This window comes from Cygnus atratus, chromosome 2, assembly GCF_013377495.2.
Source record: "Cygnus atratus isolate AKBS03 ecotype Queensland, Australia chromosome 2, CAtr_DNAZoo_HiC_assembly, whole genome shotgun sequence".
Taxonomy (NCBI): domain Eukaryota; kingdom Metazoa; phylum Chordata; class Aves; order Anseriformes; family Anatidae; genus Cygnus; species Cygnus atratus.
In genome coordinates, this window is record NC_066363.1 from 36,985,982 (window position 1) to 37,004,549 (window position 18,568).

Below are 18,568 nucleotides of genomic sequence, written 5' to 3' on the forward strand. Positions count from 1 at the left end.
AAAAATATGACCTTCATTTTCCCAGAAGGATTCATTTTTTGATGCCTCTATAACTGCATTAGCATTTTAATAACATTTTAATTATTTTAAATTTGTTCTCTTGTGAAAAATAATCATATTGCAAAAATGAAATAATCATTGCATCATGATCTTTTGGATTCAACAAGTTAAATTATATTTGGTGTATAGCAAATGGGGTTCCTTTCTACAGACCTTCAGTTCCTTCCACATCTCAAGTGAATGTGATCTTTAAGGTCCCTTCCAACCCAAACAATTCTATAATATGCTTCTGCCATACTTCTCCCTGCCCTGACCCCTGGGTGTTCCTGAACTCAGACTGGCACCAAACACACTTGCCTTGACCTTTGCCTTTCAAGGCTGGAGGAAGTGATTGTTACACAAAATTTACACAGTGGCTTGAAGGATCAGAATACCTTTCAGAAATGCTAAGTTTTAATAAGTGCATCTTCAGTGCCTGCTGTATCTTTTCTGCCTGTAAATGAATAGTGGTAACAGAAAGAATATAAAAGGGCATTAAAAAAGGAAGGAAAATGAATAGCAGTTTGCTTTTCATGCGGTTTGATCATAAACACAAGTGTCCAAAAACTGACCATCACTAACACACAGAGCTGTTTGTTCACATGCATAAAATATTAAACTTACGAAAAGGGTTATTTATCTAGTATGAAACATAATACTCTCCCTCATTAAATTATCAACATTTAACTCCAAGTAGACAGATGCATTTGGACTTAACTTGACATGCCTGGAGAACAGCACTGAAAACAGTACAAGGAGGGTCCTGACTGCAGCTGCTCACATTTGTTTGGGTTTTGCACAATAATGTATTATATGCAGTAACAACTGTATGAAGAAAGACACACAAAAAAATCAGTTACATTAAATGTGTAGGTGTGTTTGCAGTGATGACCTGATTTTGATTGATTAATATTTTATCGAGAATAATACTAAAATGTGTTGCAAGTAGTAGGAACACGTTTACATTTTGAATAGCTTGGGCAGTAAATCAACAAGAAAAAACAGTAATCAACTTGCTAGTGATGATACTAGGCATTTTGAGTTAGTCCAGAAGGTACTGAGTGATAGGCATGACTGCTAAAGCATTGAAACAGGAACCACATTTCTGTGAGATAATGTAACTCACAGTGGTGTTGTTTGCTTTATTGAGGCTTATAAATTCATTTGGCTGAACATTTGTACCTATTTGGAAAATTCAATTTTTGGAAATCAAGCAGAGATGCTTAAGTTAATGGAAACCCACCAGTGCAACCAGTTGTTGACTCTGGAATAAGACACCAATATGAATCACTCTTGTGTACACCCTGCCTTTCACAGCATTTTATATGCTCAAACTGTTGCACAGACTAAACAGAGAGGTCACTTCAGTCACCAGCAAAGTGACAAGATATTGGTGGTTTGGCTGTAACTGATGAGCAGAACAAGCCAAAATGCAGAGCTGCAGGGATTCAGAACGGGAGGTGAGGCACACTGACTCACAGAGCTGCAGAGTTTTAGTGCTCTGCCTTAAGTCTGTAGCTAAGCCACAAGCTGGCCGGCAGGACACTGTCATTAATGTGCTAATTTTATAAAAGGCAAAACTGAAACACAAAGAAGTTAAGTCCCACACTTTCAACTGCAACACCTAGAGCTGAGTGTCTGGCAGCAACCTGACCCAGACTTGGAAGGGGATGTTCCTACCAGGTCGGGGTGTGAGGAACACTCAGAGCTTCTATAGCTTTACTTAGCAACCCTGCTGGAGTTCAGTTTGCCCACCAAAGGATTTTTACAGGGTATTTCTGTTCTTGGCCTTCTTGTCTTTGGAAATTCTGCAGCACTGTGTACTGTCACTGAGTCCTGTCAATGTTGTACATCGAGAGGCCAGCAAAGTCAGCAGAGGGTGGCATGGAAATATCTGATGTTTTCTATTGCCAGCTGATGGGAAAGTTATGCCCCTTGCTTGTGCTAAGAAACCTAATTGATAGACAAAACCTTTCAGCATTATCATTAAGTAATGAACCTGGCCAACTTTGTTTACAGACTGTGGGCTGAACGTCCATAAGCAGTGCTCCAAGTACGTGCCCAACGACTGCCAGCCCGACCTCAAGAGGATAAAGCGAGTCTACTGCTGTGATCTGACCACGCTGGTGAAAGCCCATAATACCCAGAGGCCAATGGTGGTGGATTCATGCATCCGAGAGATTGAAGCAAGAGGTTTGTATGTTTCAGGATGTAGCAGGGACGATAAAATGGAGGTGACTTAAATTACATGTTGAGATAGAACAGAATATTATGTTTGTGCACACTGAGGACAGGATGAGAGAACGGTTTTTTTAGCATAGGTGATAACATTGCTTTGCATCAGCTAGTAAAATTAAATCATGACATTTCATAATGCAATTTACTGAAATGCTTTCTGAAAACATGTCAAAACAGGTATTATGTTACACTTTTGAAAGGGGTGAACTTTAAAATGAACTTTAAGTTCATGTTTAAGTGTCTTTTTTCATTATTTTCTTTTAACATACCTACAGACACTTCTAATTTCAGAGTAATCAGTTTAAATCAAGCCCATTATTAATAACCTTTGAGGACATTGTGGGCAAGAGCACACAAGTGGCTAGAAATGACTCAGACAAATGAGGTCACAGACTGTGGCGTTTTGTGGTGTTTTGCAAACTGCCCAGGATAGGAATGTTTGCATGACACTCACCTACTGACTGAGGGATGCCGCAGCTCAGACAGCCTGCCACAGTCAAAACTCTAGTTTTTGACAGGTTTTTGCTACATGGAGAGGTATGCCAGATTGAAGAAGTACCACCTCTCCTCCAACACATCTGCCAGACAGTAATGATCACATATTTTTGCTTTGGATAGCAAATGTGTGTGTTGTGCTGCCCAATAAGCCAAATTTCCCTGTTAGTCATAGCTTTAGCACAGAAATCTCATAATGTTGAGTTCATGGCATCACAGTAATCTGCATGGCAACACATTGATAGTAGCCAAAGGGATTTCAAAGCCACGCATCATCTCCTGAAATGAATCAAAGATTTACAAGTAAATCCCCTGCACTGCTCTGTAAAGCTCTACCAGGATTATATCATCATTGCAAGGACAAACAGAAAGAATAGCTTGGACTAGGACAGAAGAGCTTTACTGAGATGATACAGCAGTCAGATACATTGCATTTGAGATATAATCACTTAATTGTACATTTATTGATTAAGAGAAAATCTGCTGCCCACTCTCTGTTTCTTCAACATCTTTAAATTTCTCTCTCTAATTGCTGTAGAACTTAATTTTGCTTTTGAGACACTGATTTTATTCTTAAGAAAATAAAGTGCAGGGGATCTCGTGGGTAAGTTAGCACTTTGCATAGTCACAATAAGAAGCTCTGGGATTAAAATAAATAACATCAGTGTAACTCTGTGTGGTTAGCTGTGCCTGCTGTGCTGGGCTGCCCTTTGCTTCATGTTGGCTTAGAGTAAGGGTGGGAGAGCATAAAGCAGGTCTCTTGTGCTGAAAGAACTGCAGAAGGGATGTACTGACATGGAGAACAGCATCCGTCACCTATATTAGCTGTACATAAGTAGAGGCTGATGGCAGCACTGGGAACAAATGTGCTCATACGGAAAGGCAGTCTCTTATTTACATTGTTATTTATCATTAAGCAACCAGTAATAGCAAAGATGACCTCTAAAGCTTTATTAATTAGAGACAAATCCAGGAAAATTTCCCACATAAAATATGTAAATCATTATGATAGCAAATACTTCACCATTAACAAATTGCAATATTCCAACATTATTTACTGTGTATCTACTGTTATTTTGTGATTGCAACAAAATCAGAAAATATAAACTCTAAAAATCTTTAATCCTGTAAAAACAATTTAAAATTACCTTGAATCATCCTTAAATGCTCCAGAGGTTCATATTATAATGATAGTTTGCTGCATTTATCCAACGTACCATTGTTCTTGCTTTATTGCTTATGAGTCTGTTGCTTTTTAACCTGTTAGTTATTGAAGCAAAGTTAACCAAGAACTTTTTGTTTCAGGATTGAAATCTGAGGGCCTCTATAGAGTCTCAGGCTTCACTGAGCACATTGAAGATGTGAAAATGGCCTTTGATCGAGGTACATTTTAAAATTTTGTACAATTTTTATCTAAACTTTCCACGCTAGGACTTTTCAGTTCTTTTGTACTTATATGGGTATCGTGATAATGAAACTACCATAAAAGCAGAAGTACAGAAAGCAGCCTGTCTTTTCTTATATTAATCTGTAGTACTTTTCGTAAGAAGAAAGTATATTTCATGGTTGGAAAGAAAAACTGAACAGTCAATAAGTAATGGTTGGCAGAAGGCTTAGGGGTTTGGATGATTGCTCAACCCTGCAGAACAGCCTGGGCTCCAAGTTCAAGCATGAGCCTAGATAGTGCCAGGGAAAGTTCTTGGTCCTACCTTTAGCATACTCGGTGCTTTATAACATGATAATGTTTATGAGTTTAAGAACCAGGAACTGCAACTGAGCACTCATTCCGCATGTAGCATTGCAGAAAGCACCCCAACCACTGTGCATGTGATTGCCATTTCTGTGCCTGCACAGCCCGTGAGAAGCTTCGCCCCAAGTCACTGGGCACATTCCTGGTGGCATGGTAGGTCCAGGCACAGGCCAGGGAGTCAGCCCATGATTCATCAGGGTGCATGGCCAGGCACAGGCCATGATGCAGCTGGAGACAGGAATGTTGTTGCTCAGGCAGGGCCTGAGATGGGCAGGAGATGTAGGAGAAGGCTCCAGGTGAGACTGGTCAGGGCCAACAAGGTCTCTGGGTGACCTCCGGGCCTGGAACATACCACACTTACTGTGCCTGAATATTTCTTTGTTTGGGGACAGTTTGACATGCAGACTTCATGGCAAAAAGTCCAACTATGTAAGTGGGAATTTCCAGTGACTGTTTTCATGCTATACCCAAACATCCAAACTTTAAAAAGTGATACCAAAATGTGTTGGATGCTGCCGTTATGAAAATACACATGGTCAGACATGGTTTGGGTGAAAGAGATGTAAAGTGCCATGACTGCTGTCATATGAAAATGATGTTGCAGATGTGCTGTGTTAAGCAGCTTTACTGAGAGGGTCACAGATCCCGTAGGTCCCACGCTGCCCCTCCAAGTAGGTCTAGTCTGGCAAACTCTTTTTTTTTTCTGTGTGTTAGTTCTCTTCTACATGTATCAACCTGAATGAAACCCAGCAGAGAAGTACAGGTAGAGGAGGGAAGGGTCTAAAGAAAGCAGCCAGAAATTTATGTCTGAGGATGACTTGTATACTGCAGCTGATGTAGTTCCTTTGTAAATGCTCTAACCATTGGAGTCAGCTCAGTTTTACGGAGTATCCTGTTACTGTTGCTGATGTTCCTGTCATAATCTGGTGGCAATCCGCACTTGATTTTGACCCACAGCAAGGAAGAAAGTGTGATTTACTGGAAAAGGCAGCATCTGTAAACAGGAAGAATATAGTCACTGGCAGTATCAGATTTCCAAAGGAAAAAAGTATGGATAAACATGGAAGCAGAGAAAGCAAGAACTGAGTTTGCATACATAAGCTGTGGAGAAAACCACTGGCCATACATTAATAAAAAACTATGTCTTCATTATCTTTTAACAATCTCACAAAGGAAGTGGGATAAGAAAGGAAAGAGAGAATCGTCGTGTTGCCATGAATAATGCTAAAAGCAGTGGAACAGTGCTCAAATGCTTGTTATGATAATGCATGACTACAGTGTTGCTGAGACCAGATGCTGAAAACTTCCCCTTCCACTTTTGATAATGTTTTCTCCTTGAAATGAGATGGAAAGCAGAAGGATTTTTATTGTTGATGATTTTTTTTTCTTTTCAGAAAGGGATTTAATGAAAACAAAAATAGATTTTTTAACTGTCTTGTGGGCTGCACAGCTAGAAGGTGTTGTCAGCTGGCAGAAGGTTAAATTGGCAAAAGATTTTCAACCTGACAGCTCAGGGCTGTCTTCCCTGTCAGATCCAGGTTTAGAGAGACAGAAACCCTAGCCTTTCTTCTGCGCCTCTTCCCCTGTGTCACCCTAGGAGCCAGAGCAGCCTGGAATGCAGTGTCCCAAGGGCATGAAATATCCCAAATCTCTCATGCATGTGTCAGAGCTGGGAGGGAAGTGCGCTGAGAGCCAGGTGCAGGCTGTGATAGTCCCACATCCAGGAGTGCCTGGAAGGTTTTTGTTCAAAATTCATTTTCTGCCCAGAAAGTGAAATTTGTGGGAGTTTTACAAAACTGTTGTTTCCACATTCACTACAAGAAATTAACACAAATGTAGCAAAAAAATAAAAATAAAAAAAAAGGATTTTTTTTGTCTGAAATGTAAAATGGAAAATTCCTGATCAGTTCTGCTTAATAGATAAGTGTTGCAACAGGAGCAGCTGTACCTGTGGCCATGTCACTATGTCAGACATCCTGGAGCTTATTGCATAGCAGAAAGTAAATGTGTTTTAAAAGAGCTTGGAATAGCTAGCTGTCAAAGCAGAAGTTGAGAGCAGAGGTAGGAACCAAAGAAGAAAGCAGTTTAATCTAACTGATAATCCAGGCACGATACTAGAGGCTATACTCTGGCCATGAATAAATTTAGCTTGACAATTTAAAGGCCACTTTCTAACCATCTGAAAGCAAGGCTCCCAAAGAAGCTTCTAATAAAAGTAGGGATAAACACCTTAGCTAGCTTGAAATGGAAGTTGAGCAATTTATGGGAAGGATGGCACTGCGTGGTGCCTGCAGTCACAGAGTGGCACACTGTGATTGCCGACCTCCTCCTCTCCTTTGTGTCTGAGCCACTCCCTGGGCACCCAGCTTGAATGCGCTAGTATGCTTTTGCATCTCTGGAAATACAGCTCTTAATAAGTGGTTTTGAAAGAAAAAATTGAAATCCTGTTATTTTAATACATGGGACGCATAGTTCAAATAATGCCGTGAAGCTCTCTGGTTTCAGAACTTTTCTTCATCAAGCCATGGGGTAGGGAAGACAGGATGATGTATGGACTGGGTGCACGGGGCTGACTCAGCCATAGGGCACCTCTCCTGTTGATTTCACTTGCAGCTGAGGGGGCACAATGGACAGAAGTCAGTCCTCCCCATGACTGATTGTTCCAGCCTTGTCAAAGGAACACTGGCTTGTTGCTTCCAAAGAATTACAGTGAGAACAGAAGAGCAAAGTCAGGCTTGAAAGTTAACGTCTCAGGAAGAGAATGGCATTCCATGGAATATTATTTTTGGCTGTAAAGCTGTGAGAGTTATTTTTAAAATTAGGAAAAGTTGGTCCTATCTTGTCTAAGCAAAGGCTGCCTTGCAGAGCCAAAGTGGTGTAAATACCCCTGCTGTAAGCGAGAGTTGGGCTCTCTGAGGCACCGACAATGTTCCATTTCAGTGATTTTCATAATGAGAATGGGGGGGAATAATGTGGATTTATTCTTGTGAATGTTGGTGCTGTAGAACAACAGTTGCTCTCTGTGAGCATTGTTGAGCTGTGGCGCTCCGACAGCAATAAAACACTCATTGTGTGCTTTACCCACAGAGCTGCCATTGTCATAAATGCATTCTGTCCTTCCACTTGTTTGTATGACTGGCTGGTACAATACACTTGCTAAAAATATTATGCTGTTAAATATTACATGAGTACTCAAAGGGATCTTAACTCATATTCACACTCCTTTGCTAGTGTGTCAGAAAACCTGTCAAATTCCAAATAAAAAAAAAAAAAAGAAATGTAATTCAGTATTCAGAGGGCATAGCTGAGACTTTGAGAATGTAATACTTACTCCATTTCCTTCTTTAATAAACTAATGATATATTTCTGGGCATCCAAAGTCAACTGAAACCTCAGAAGAACAGAAAAAAGAAAGTCTTGAATGTTCAGACTTCAACACCATGCTGCAGAATATGTTGAGAGTCAAAGTAACAAGGAAAGGGGGATGATGGGTTTTGGGTATGATTAGGTATATTAAGCTTAAATGAACTGCATGTTTGCAATCCAATATAAAAAAAAAAAAAAAAAACCACAGTATTAATATATTCAATCATGTGCAGTGTCTCTACAATGATGCTGAAAGTGCAATGATGCTGAAAGTGCTAAATACAATCTGCGGAAATTTACTGTATTGAAGAGTTAAAAAGACAACTGTGGTAATGCAGAAGGTGCATATAATGCATATAAAATAGATGTAGAAATAGATGTAGTTCATACAATGTGTTAGTGTAGATGAACCTCTGTAAAATAGGTGTTATGACTTTACCTGAAATGGATGAATTTTCTTTTCATAGTGCTTTGAATTTTAAGCATGTTTAAATAAAAATACAAATCCAGGAAATTGGTGAATATAAGACATAAGCCTGCCAAAGGGCCTTCAGTGGCTGAAAATGAAAAAAGAAAGACAATCCAAAATCTATTAAAGGAAGGGAAAATACATCTTCCCCTAAATACCCACTGCAGAAGTGTAGGTACATTATAACAGACATATTGTTATGCTTAGCAAAAATCTCCAAAAAAATCTTCGGTGCATTTCCAATGGATGTACATTTGTCTCTGAAGTGAGAAGAAAAATCTTTGACTTGGGAATTAATGCATTTTTCCTGCAGCAACAGGTAAATAAGAGGTGGTTTGAAGTACCTCTAGCTGAAGTGCCCCTTTAAGGAAGCGTGCTGGGCTGCTTTGCGAAAGTACTAAATAAATAACACTTTCATTTAGTGCACCGGCAACCTGGATAATAGATGCAACCCTCTGCTTTGCTATATCTGTCCAGATGCAGCTGCTATCTCCTTGAAAGGATCTGTTTCCAGTGTAGCATTTTGAGTGCTCGGTGTCCATCAATTAAAAAGGACTCTCCACACAAAGCGTTATAGGACTAATGCTACCGGGCCTGGAGTGCGTGGATTAAACAAAAGACTAGGGCAGTGTAAACATTGTCCTAGGGGTTATTGATGCTGTATTAAATTAAATGCTGATGGATGTATTCAGACTGCTCAGCTGCATCAAGAAAGGCTGCTTGTTTTAAACACTTAAGCATATAATCTCCTCTTGATGAGAACATGTAGGGCTATTAGTCTTAATGAGAATTATGTGCATACATTGGACAGGACATATTCCTTCAAGATTAATGCCATAGGTTTGTATAAAACGTCTACAATCAATATAAACTGTTTTACTCTGCTGTGAAAGCCTTTATCACCATCTTAGAAGCAGTGTATCAAGCACAGCCTCTCATCTGTCTACATCAGGGTATGTCTACAAGCACCAGCTATTGTGAGACAAGCAAGGCAATGGATTATCAGTGTGTCAGCGCCTCGGTGGTAAACAGTCCAGGCTTGTGCTTGCACCTCCTGGCAGACACAAACGGACTCACTTCCACTGCTGAAGCAAGCCTAACCTTGCATGGCCCCAGCCATCGTGTGGTCCCAAGTTTTTACTGTCTTTATCTTCACTGCCTCCAGTGAGGGAAGTGCTGTTATCCTCACTTGAAAGGATAAAAGGTTTAACTTATCTCAAAGCAGCCTGAGCTGAAATTAGGGATTAAATACAGACAGCATCAGTCCCTGCTTGACCACTGCCCTATCCTGTCTTTCTGCTTAAGACCACCAAGGGACAGGCCCAGAGAGGAGAATGGACACGTCCTCCAGGGAGGGAATGACACCCAAATTTCTCAGAGTGGGGAAGAAAATGGGTGTTAAGGTACTAGATAGTAGAGAACAGACATAGTTATTTGAACCTGAAAATAACGTTGATTCATCCTTGCTGGTAGTTCTTGTAATTTCAGTCATTGTGAGCCATGCGTTGGTCAGGGGCTGACCAGCAGCAACTGGAAATTTTAAACTTGTGATTAAAAGAGGTCCATAATGGAGTTTTGGGTAGCTGTTACAATATATTGGGGGGAAAAAAAAGTACATCATTAAGGTTGCATAATTCATCTATTTAGTTGTTCATCCATTACAACTATCCATATTCATTTAACAAATTGGAATCCACATTTGAGAATAAATCGTGTAGCTAAATGCCATAGCATGTCTATTTAAATTCAAATCTTTGCTACAAATACATAATTCAAGTACAAAGACATTAGAAGGCATCCAGAAAATAAAAAGGCTTTCTGACTAGGTAATCAGCATAGATAGATTGGTGCAAGACTGGAAAGATTTGGATGTTTGCTCTGATTTTTGCTACTAGTCTCCTGGTGACATGGGAAATTTATGTTATTTCTCTGTGCCTCTGTTTCCCCAAATGCAAATAAAAATAGGGATTTATATTCCTGTGCATTGATCTGTGGATACAAAATACAAAAGGAAGATAAGCTATTAATAGCTTAATTTCAACATTTAACAAATTGGCCAAATTCAACAAATGTATTATTAACATGCCTTTTTCATCCAACATTAAACATCAGATGTGAGATGCTACACTGCAGATATTGTCATTGCAACCACCAGCCTCACCAAAAGATGTCAGCAAATAAATTATTTACTAAATGATATGGAAACCACCATTCCTCATTCATCCACTGTGAAGTTGGTAGCAATATATTCTCATTTAAGCCTTCCAAATGCTTTCAGGTTGTTTTTTTTCTTGTCAGGTTGGACACAGTAAATCTGAATTAGAAGCCTTGCCTTGCTTCAGTCAGAATGAGACTGTTTTCAAAAAGATTTCTTCTTCCTCTTCTAGATGGTGACAAGGCTGATATTTCTGCCAGTATTTATCCAGACATAAACATTATTGCTGGGGCCCTGAAGCTGTATTTCAGAGACTTACCGATTCCTGTGATCACCTATGACACCTATTCCAAATTCATAGAGGCAGCAAGTAAGTATTGCATAGTAATTGGTACTGTTCTTTAATCGCATTTCCCATCCATAACGCTGTTCACATTGAAGGAAAAGACAGACAACAAATTGGAAAGAAGGGCATTGTTCTGTTTGTTACTTCTCAGACATGTGCTTCTTTTACATGAAACTTTTGCCTGATTGCTAATGGAGAAGGAATTTCATGCAGGTAAAAAATAAATAAATGCACAGTAGAAACATACTGACTAGTTAACAAAAAGATGTAAAGATGTGAGGTACCTAAGAAGTAGCTCATTTTTTTCTTTAAAAAGTATCCTTCGTGATTTTGAAATGGCACAAGGTGCCAATAAGCAAGACATCTGCGTCACCATGCTGGGTTCCCTCCCTTCTGGCTCCCCCAGCCTTGCACTGCCCTGGCAGCCACAGGCACTTCTGTCTTGCACACTTCTCTTTCTCCTTAGTCAAAAAACTTAACCTTGCTTGCCACTTGTCTTATAAATAATATGCTCAGGGGAAGCAAAATCACGAATACAAAATCACAAAATACAAAATCCCTTAAAAACAGGACATAAAGATTCTTACTTTTCTAAAATTTCAAGCTCCTTGTGTCATTTTTATGAAAAGTCTTGGGAGACATATAACTGACTCAGTTCACAGTTTAGGAATCTGTATTTTTCGTGTAAAACACATGTAAATCCTACTCATATTTTTAGAGAGATTGCCAAAAAGTGTTGAGTAAGCACTGATACTCTCACGTCACTGATACCTACATACTTAAATATGTTCAGCAATCTCACTTTGTTTATGTAATTCCATGTCACTTTAGTCTCTCCACCTAAAATTTAGCATATTCCATCCAGTATTAGCAAGAACAGTCTCTAAAGCATATGCTTTATCCATGGTCCCGTCTCGTTTGGGCAGCTAACGGAAGTAATCATTCATGAGATTTTATTAAAGAGTCAGTTCCAGGCAGCGTATGAAGAGGCACTTAACAAAGCTCAGGTACTGTACCTATACAGACCTGTAGCTAGAGCTGCAGACCATAGAGATGACTATTGGGTGGTCTTTTTTGCTGATTTCTTTGTACAGCCATTCTTTTGAGGTTGCAGAAGTTGCTGATAAGCTTTCTGCTTATGAGTTTAGTGTTTATCCCTGCAAGCACAGTCAATGGCTTGTAAAGGACTCCATAATAATAACTTATCTTCCTGAATTACTGCTGTTTACAAATGAAAGGCTCTATTAACATTAATCCTCTTTGGTGTTTTTACAGAAATCTCCAATCCTGATGAACGACTAGAAGCAATACATGAAGTGTTGATGCTACTCCCTGCTGCTCACTATGAGACACTTAGATACCTAATGATTCATCTCAAAAAGTAAGTTAATTGGCATGCGGGATAATTCTTGAAAAGCATAACAATTTTCTGCTTTAAAAGAGCGATATTACAGAAAACACCAATAAAGCTTCCATTAAGGCACTGCCACTAAAACAGCAACATTACAAATAAACAGACAAGCTATATTTGTATAAATGACTATAAACTGTGTACATATATAGCATAGATCCTTTTGCTTGCAGATCATTGCAAGCCTTTGAAGAGTTAATTGAGATTTGTCACATTTCCCTGAGGCAGATAATACCTGAAAAAAATACCGGAATGGTAGGTACTTTAGAGATGTGTTATATGTTCTGTGGCAAGTCATTTGATCATGCTTTGCTTGTGCCTCCCCTTACCTCCTGCTTCGTCTTGATGCACTATAACCCTAAAACGAAGGAGCTGTCTATTACTAGTTGTTTGCTCACATCATCGTGAAACCAAGAATCAGAAAGGGCCTATTTTTATACTACAAGTAAAAGCAATACAGGCACTTTCCAGTTATTTCATGTCTCTTGGTTTTAAACACACACTGGCTCATTCACTTTCCAAAACTTCTTTACTCATAAGGAATGCCAAATTTTTGAAAGTGCCTAAATTTAATTTTGTGACTTGGGAATGTACTGCCAGGTTTTCAAAGTTTTTAGCTAGATACATAGGAAAATTATGAAGTGCTCTGAAGAGGGATAGGATGTCTCACTCTAATTTAAAGCAAAAATTTTTTTCAAATACATGCTAACTCCACTTTACATGGAGAAAAGAGAAAGCCTCAGAAAGCCTTGTTTGTAAGCTTTTAAAAACTGAAACTGAGTAAAGACTGACACTGTCATCTCAAAGTATGCCTTCATTTAAGAGTACATTGCCTGAGATATCCCTTTTCTGTTGTTAAAGTTTATGGTGCTATTTGGAAACAACAAAAAAGGGGATAAGGGAGGAATTCAACTACTCACCTTTTGAGAATTTTCTGGTTTTTATCTGCACTATCCTGCAGTATTAATGCCAACATGAAAAGGAAGAGACCTCAACTCACAAAAAAAATGCATCAGAGAGCTCGTGTGATGTGCATTTCATGCTTAATTCAGTTCTCATTATGCAGAGACTTTTCTTCATTTTGAATTGTCTCAGGTCATTACACTGAGTAATTCTTCCTTTTGATGAGACATTACCTGGGCATGCAGGAGCTCCTTTGGACTCTGCAGAAATGAGATGTGTAAACACCCAACCTTGTCAGCACATCTGCCCAGACAATTCAAGATGAACCACATAAGCTTTTAAGAAAGCCTGTGGAAGGTGCAGACAAGCCAGGAACCTACATACAAGAGCGGTGCTTTCACGTCCTGGCAGTAGAGTTTTAATAGCCAAGAAGCCAATTTACTTGCCTTCATTCTTTTTCATGAACTGCAGTACAGACTTTTGTTCAGCTGTTGAGCTGAACTACTGATGAGACAAAAAAAGTCAAACAGCTGATTGATCCAACTCTCTGAATTACTTGCATGCCATGCAATACATTTGCTTTCCTTTTCCAAATTGTAGCTTTCAGCACCTGCACTGAAATCAAGCACATGCCAGTTCCTATGGACAATTTGACAGTGAGATCTCAAAGAGATAGAGGGAAGGTTCCTCTAGGTTCGGGTTATACTGTTCTGTAGGTTAAACATAGCGTCCCAACTCCAGCTCCATAAAGTCCTTCCTGCACGAAGAAAACGTGCTGATCACAAGGAGTCTTTTATGTAAAGACTGCAGGGCCATAGCCTCTATACCAGCACTCATTGTTAACGGAAAAGAAAATGCATTGAGTTGTTAGAAGCACTTCATATTCCTTTACCAAATGAAAGGGACACAAAATTGAGCTTAGGCGAAGTTCAGTGTGTTTTGTGTTGCTTTTGAAAAAAAGTAGAACTACCTTTCTAGTATCTATTTATTGCCTTTCTCTCTCCTCTCTTGAAAGAATACCCTAGCATAGTCAGGAAAATCCTGCAGAGGATAACGTCAGCAGTGAAGAATGGGCTTGTCAGTCAATTAATTAACTGTTTTTTTCAATCAAATAGGAATTTTCTTTCTGATGACATTTTACTCAGAATTGGAGGAAATACAATAGAATGAGCAGTCCCCCCTGTGGTGAAACTCCAACCATGCTGGAGTTTCAGTGAAGCTGAATCTCCTGGGCTCACCCCAGGCCATGCTGGCAACAAGCCCCATACACCTGCACAGAGGTGCTAGTAAGATGTATAGTAAGATGTAGGTGTCATCACATTGCTGTTCAACACCCGTGCTGCATACAGGCACAGATGGAAAGCAGTGTTGAGCATATAATACTTGCACAACAGCAGCTGGAGCTAGGCAGCCTTGGTTTGCCTTTCCTCCTTGCAAAGCAACAGCTAATGTATCTGTGCTAAATATGATACAAGGTGGTGACACAACTGTGAGTAAGGGCATTAATGGATTCCTGAGCTGAAAGCAAAGAGAGAAGGTGTTTTTGCCTTGGTAGATCCACTCTTTGCAGAGAGGTAGTGGCAGAAACAAAACCTGGTCTTTTATGGACCTTGCCAATGAGAAGACTAGAACGTCCCTTCAGGTTTTAGCCTCTTTGTGCTCCCCTGGTGGTATCCACTGCCCAGCTGCTCTCCAGCTGGGAATTGCTATGGCCAGGGTGGTCTCAGCTGTCGCCAGAAGAGCTGGCTCCTAAACCAGATGTGCTCCACCCTTGCAGAGGATTTGTGCGTGGAAGAGTTGTCCAACTTCACACAGGCTCTACTTAGTAACATCAAGTATCTGGTCAATGAGAGACCTCAGCTGTCTCTAAACAGCAGTGCAAGAGCCCTCAAATGCCAAAGGATTGCTGGGACAACACTGATGCGGTCCAGTTGTACCAGTGGAAGCAGACCTTGCATTTTCCAGTAGGCCTAAGGACCGACTTCTCCACTGTCAGTGTTTGCTCCAGCCACATGGGGCCTATCTTCTCTAGAATTTACATCCCTGACCCATGTCAGGGAACAAAACAGCCTGGGATCCTTCTAGAAGTGCCTCTGGTCTTTGTGAAGGATAGATGGCATTTGTAGCCATCTGACTTCTAGCTGCATGGAGCCTGCCTGCACAGAACAAAACACAGCAAGCCACCTTTCTGGACTGCTCCAGGTTTCAGCCTACTCCTAAATATAAAGAATAAACAGAATAACTCAGCTGTTGGTTGGCCTGAGATAGCCAGCAAGCCAGAAATATGTGATCAGGTTGGCTGCTGAAGGCTGGAAGCATGTCTGTGAGCAATATGGCCATTGCCATTGGTCATCAAAAGAAATACTGGGTTCATGGTCAGCATCCATACCTCGCATGACACACACCAAGCACAACATGACAGAGAAATGTAATTACTGTAGAGTAGGGGACTTCCCCATACATCACAATTTCAACCAGGATTCCGTTTTTGAAAAAAGAAATTGCCACTAATTTATTATACGTTAATGGGTAGCCATGTAGAATAATCACTCAAGAGTTGCAGGAGGGGTGTTTAAAGGCACTCGAATGAATACACAACCCCACCATAATTGCATTGTACTTGCAATGGAAATAGTTACTGTGGAAATAGGTACTATACTGAGTGAAAGTAAAAATTGTTGCCAAAAAATGTCATTATCTGGCAATGCTTAATGTGAAGCAGGGCTGCAGGTTAAGATACAATATGTACTTTTCTTCTGGGAAGTGAACTACTTACCTTTTTATTTATTTTCTTCTATTTTAGGGTTACTTTGCATGAAAAGGAGAATTTTATGAATGCTGAAAACCTGGGAATAGTGTTTGGGCCTACTTTAATGAGACCTCCAGAGGACAGTACCCTGGCTACTCTGAATGACATGCGGTACCAGAAGCTAATTGTGCAAATTCTAATAGAAAATGAGGATGTTCTCTTTTAGACAAACATAGGTGCATCTTCAAAGCCATTTGTTTAAAAATAATTAGTTTGAAGGGAAAGCAACATTTCTTTAATTTTTTTAAAAAATAAAGGAAGAGTTCCTTGGCTGCACTTCAATTTCTGCAAAGTTGCAGATGGATGCCAAAATGTTTAGGGAAAGCCTATGTCTCATAGACATATGCCTCTTTGTAGAAGGGAAAAAAAAAAAAAAAGGTCAGAAAAAATCCTCTCACCTTGTATCTTTTGCCTTGCCTCAGATGTATATTTGTTTTGAGAAGTTGCAAACAATTTTATTGTTAACTTATTAAGAAACACAAAACGTATTTTAATATGGCTAGAGAAGCAAAAAGGTACTTAATCAGTGTTACTTGTATACAGCTATACATTTCCCTCTCCATAAGACATAATTATATATGTCAATTGTGAAACAGAACCTATATTATAAAGATATTTTTACTTTACCTAGCTGAAAGAATGACATTTTATTTTAGCAAACTATAAATCAATGCGGTGCATTGATTATTTTCCATGTAATTCTTTCCTGCATTTTTGCTATGATATATTGAAAACAATTACCACTAATGCAGTATTATCCTGACATACCTCTTTCATGGCAAATGTTTTAAAGGAGAATCTTGTGTGTATTCCAACTTTCCTTAGGTTTCTTTGCATTTAGGCACTAGCATTCTAAGATTGTGTAGTACACTTCTAACCATTTCATATTTCCTGAAACATAGTATTTTCTCTCTCTTTTTTTTTTTTCTACTCCCATATAAAATATGGTATTGAGAATTTTTGGAAGTCCTGGTGGCAATATCAGTTTCACACGCCAGATTTATTTTTTTTTTGATTACATTAATATGTAAGTTAAGTGATGCTGGGACACTGGATATTTTCTGGCCTTGTTGAAAAGTTAGCACTTTTTGGGTTAAGTATGAAGGATTTGTTTTTTTCTGTAAAAATCAAGCTATGTTTTGTCATGTTTCTGTATTTATAAACGTACAGTAAATCTGCTGAAAATGTAGGTATTTCTCTTGAATGTGTTTCCTGATGGTTTGTTTAAAAAAAAAAAAAAAAGATAAAAAACAAGAATATGTAGGAAATGTGGAAGTTGGTATATTTAATTATTACCAAATTTTAATATTTTTCTCCCCTCACAAACATTGACCTACAGAGTTCATAGTCTAACTGCAACTTATTCTTAATGTTAAAACTGTTTCTCAGCATGAGATGTTTCTGCAAGCATAGAAAATCAGCATACTTTACTACCAAACTCAATTTTCAATACAAAAGAACTATAATAATTCCTCATCTTGATCATTTGTATCATATGCTTGGTAACTCAGTTTCCTGAATTATTTCAGGGAGCACATGTTTCTATTCAAATTGAAAAATATGTGTAACTATGATAATGAAGGGAAATGGAGGGTATTACTGTAAATTTGTTGTCTTCTAGAGAAATAACTAAGGGCTAGATAGATTAACCCACATTGCAGAGCAAAAGCTAAATAGTCTGAGTTCCCAATACTTCTATAGATCCTCCTGACTTGTACAGGACTATTTGTTGTAGGTTACGTACTACTTAATACTGTCATAAAAATGATCTGGAAATGGTTTTATTTTGTGAAGTGAAATATGCTTTGTAATTTATGATAGTGTAAATGGAAGGAAAATCCCATTAAATGTGTTAAAGAGTTCTGGTGTCTGTCACTGTCCACATGGCAAACCATCGAATGAAAATCAATCTCCAACTATCATCCTGACATGGCTGGAAAATACTTGGAAAACTTAGTTTTATTAATGCCAGCAGTTTCGGTGTTACTCGGGTGCCCATACTACCAAACCTCTGTGCACATGTATTTACCGTCATCACTCTGAACCACCTCTGTGTAAAACTTTAAGCAAGCAAAGAATCAAAAATATCAATCCAATCAATTCTGTGCTCTCCAAAAATCAATATAATCATAGCAATTTTCTGATCCCTTGAATGCAGACATTTGAGTAGCAATGATTTTATTTATTTTTTCCAGTCTGTTCAGTAAAGTGTTATATTTTAAAGGCAAACAATATATATATTTTAGTACATTATTTTTATTTTCGCAGGAACACAAGCCATTCTGCTTCTGGTTCTCCCTTTCCTTCTACCATTAGCAATCTGGTAGTCTTCACATGTCTTACAGTCTGGGATCTATACCATACATACCAGCCTAAGGATTCAAAGCAGTATGTTTAGAAATACCCACGCATAGTGTCTTTGGAGGGGCAGCAGTTTCTCTTCTGTTCAGTGGGGGGAAAAATATGATTCTGCATCTCAAAGACTAAATACCTAATGAAGCTTCCATGTGTGCCTTGGCTAATGCATAGCCACCGTCCTCAGGGACATGCTTGCTGTGGAGGTAGAAGGACCCTGTCCCCGCCGTAC

The 18,568-nt window shown here is 39.1% G+C and overlaps 1 protein-coding gene across 1 annotated transcript in view; it reads left to right on the top strand.

Moving 5' to 3' along the window:
* CHN2 (chimerin 2) overlaps nucleotides 1–17,843 on the top strand; it is a 165,678-nt gene extending 147,835 nt beyond the window's left edge. The window contains exons 9-13 of the mRNA XM_035556385.2: nucleotides 2,059–2,232; nucleotides 4,078–4,155; nucleotides 10,745–10,882; nucleotides 12,134–12,239; nucleotides 15,976–17,843. Coding sequence (XP_035412278.2) covers nucleotides 2,059–2,232; nucleotides 4,078–4,155; nucleotides 10,745–10,882; nucleotides 12,134–12,239; nucleotides 15,976–16,147 — 668 coding nt within the window. The 3' untranslated portion in view covers nucleotides 16,148–17,843. The remainder of the gene's footprint in view (nucleotides 1–2,058; nucleotides 2,233–4,077; nucleotides 4,156–10,744; nucleotides 10,883–12,133; nucleotides 12,240–15,975) is intronic.
* Nucleotides 17,844–18,568: the final 725 nt, after the last annotated feature.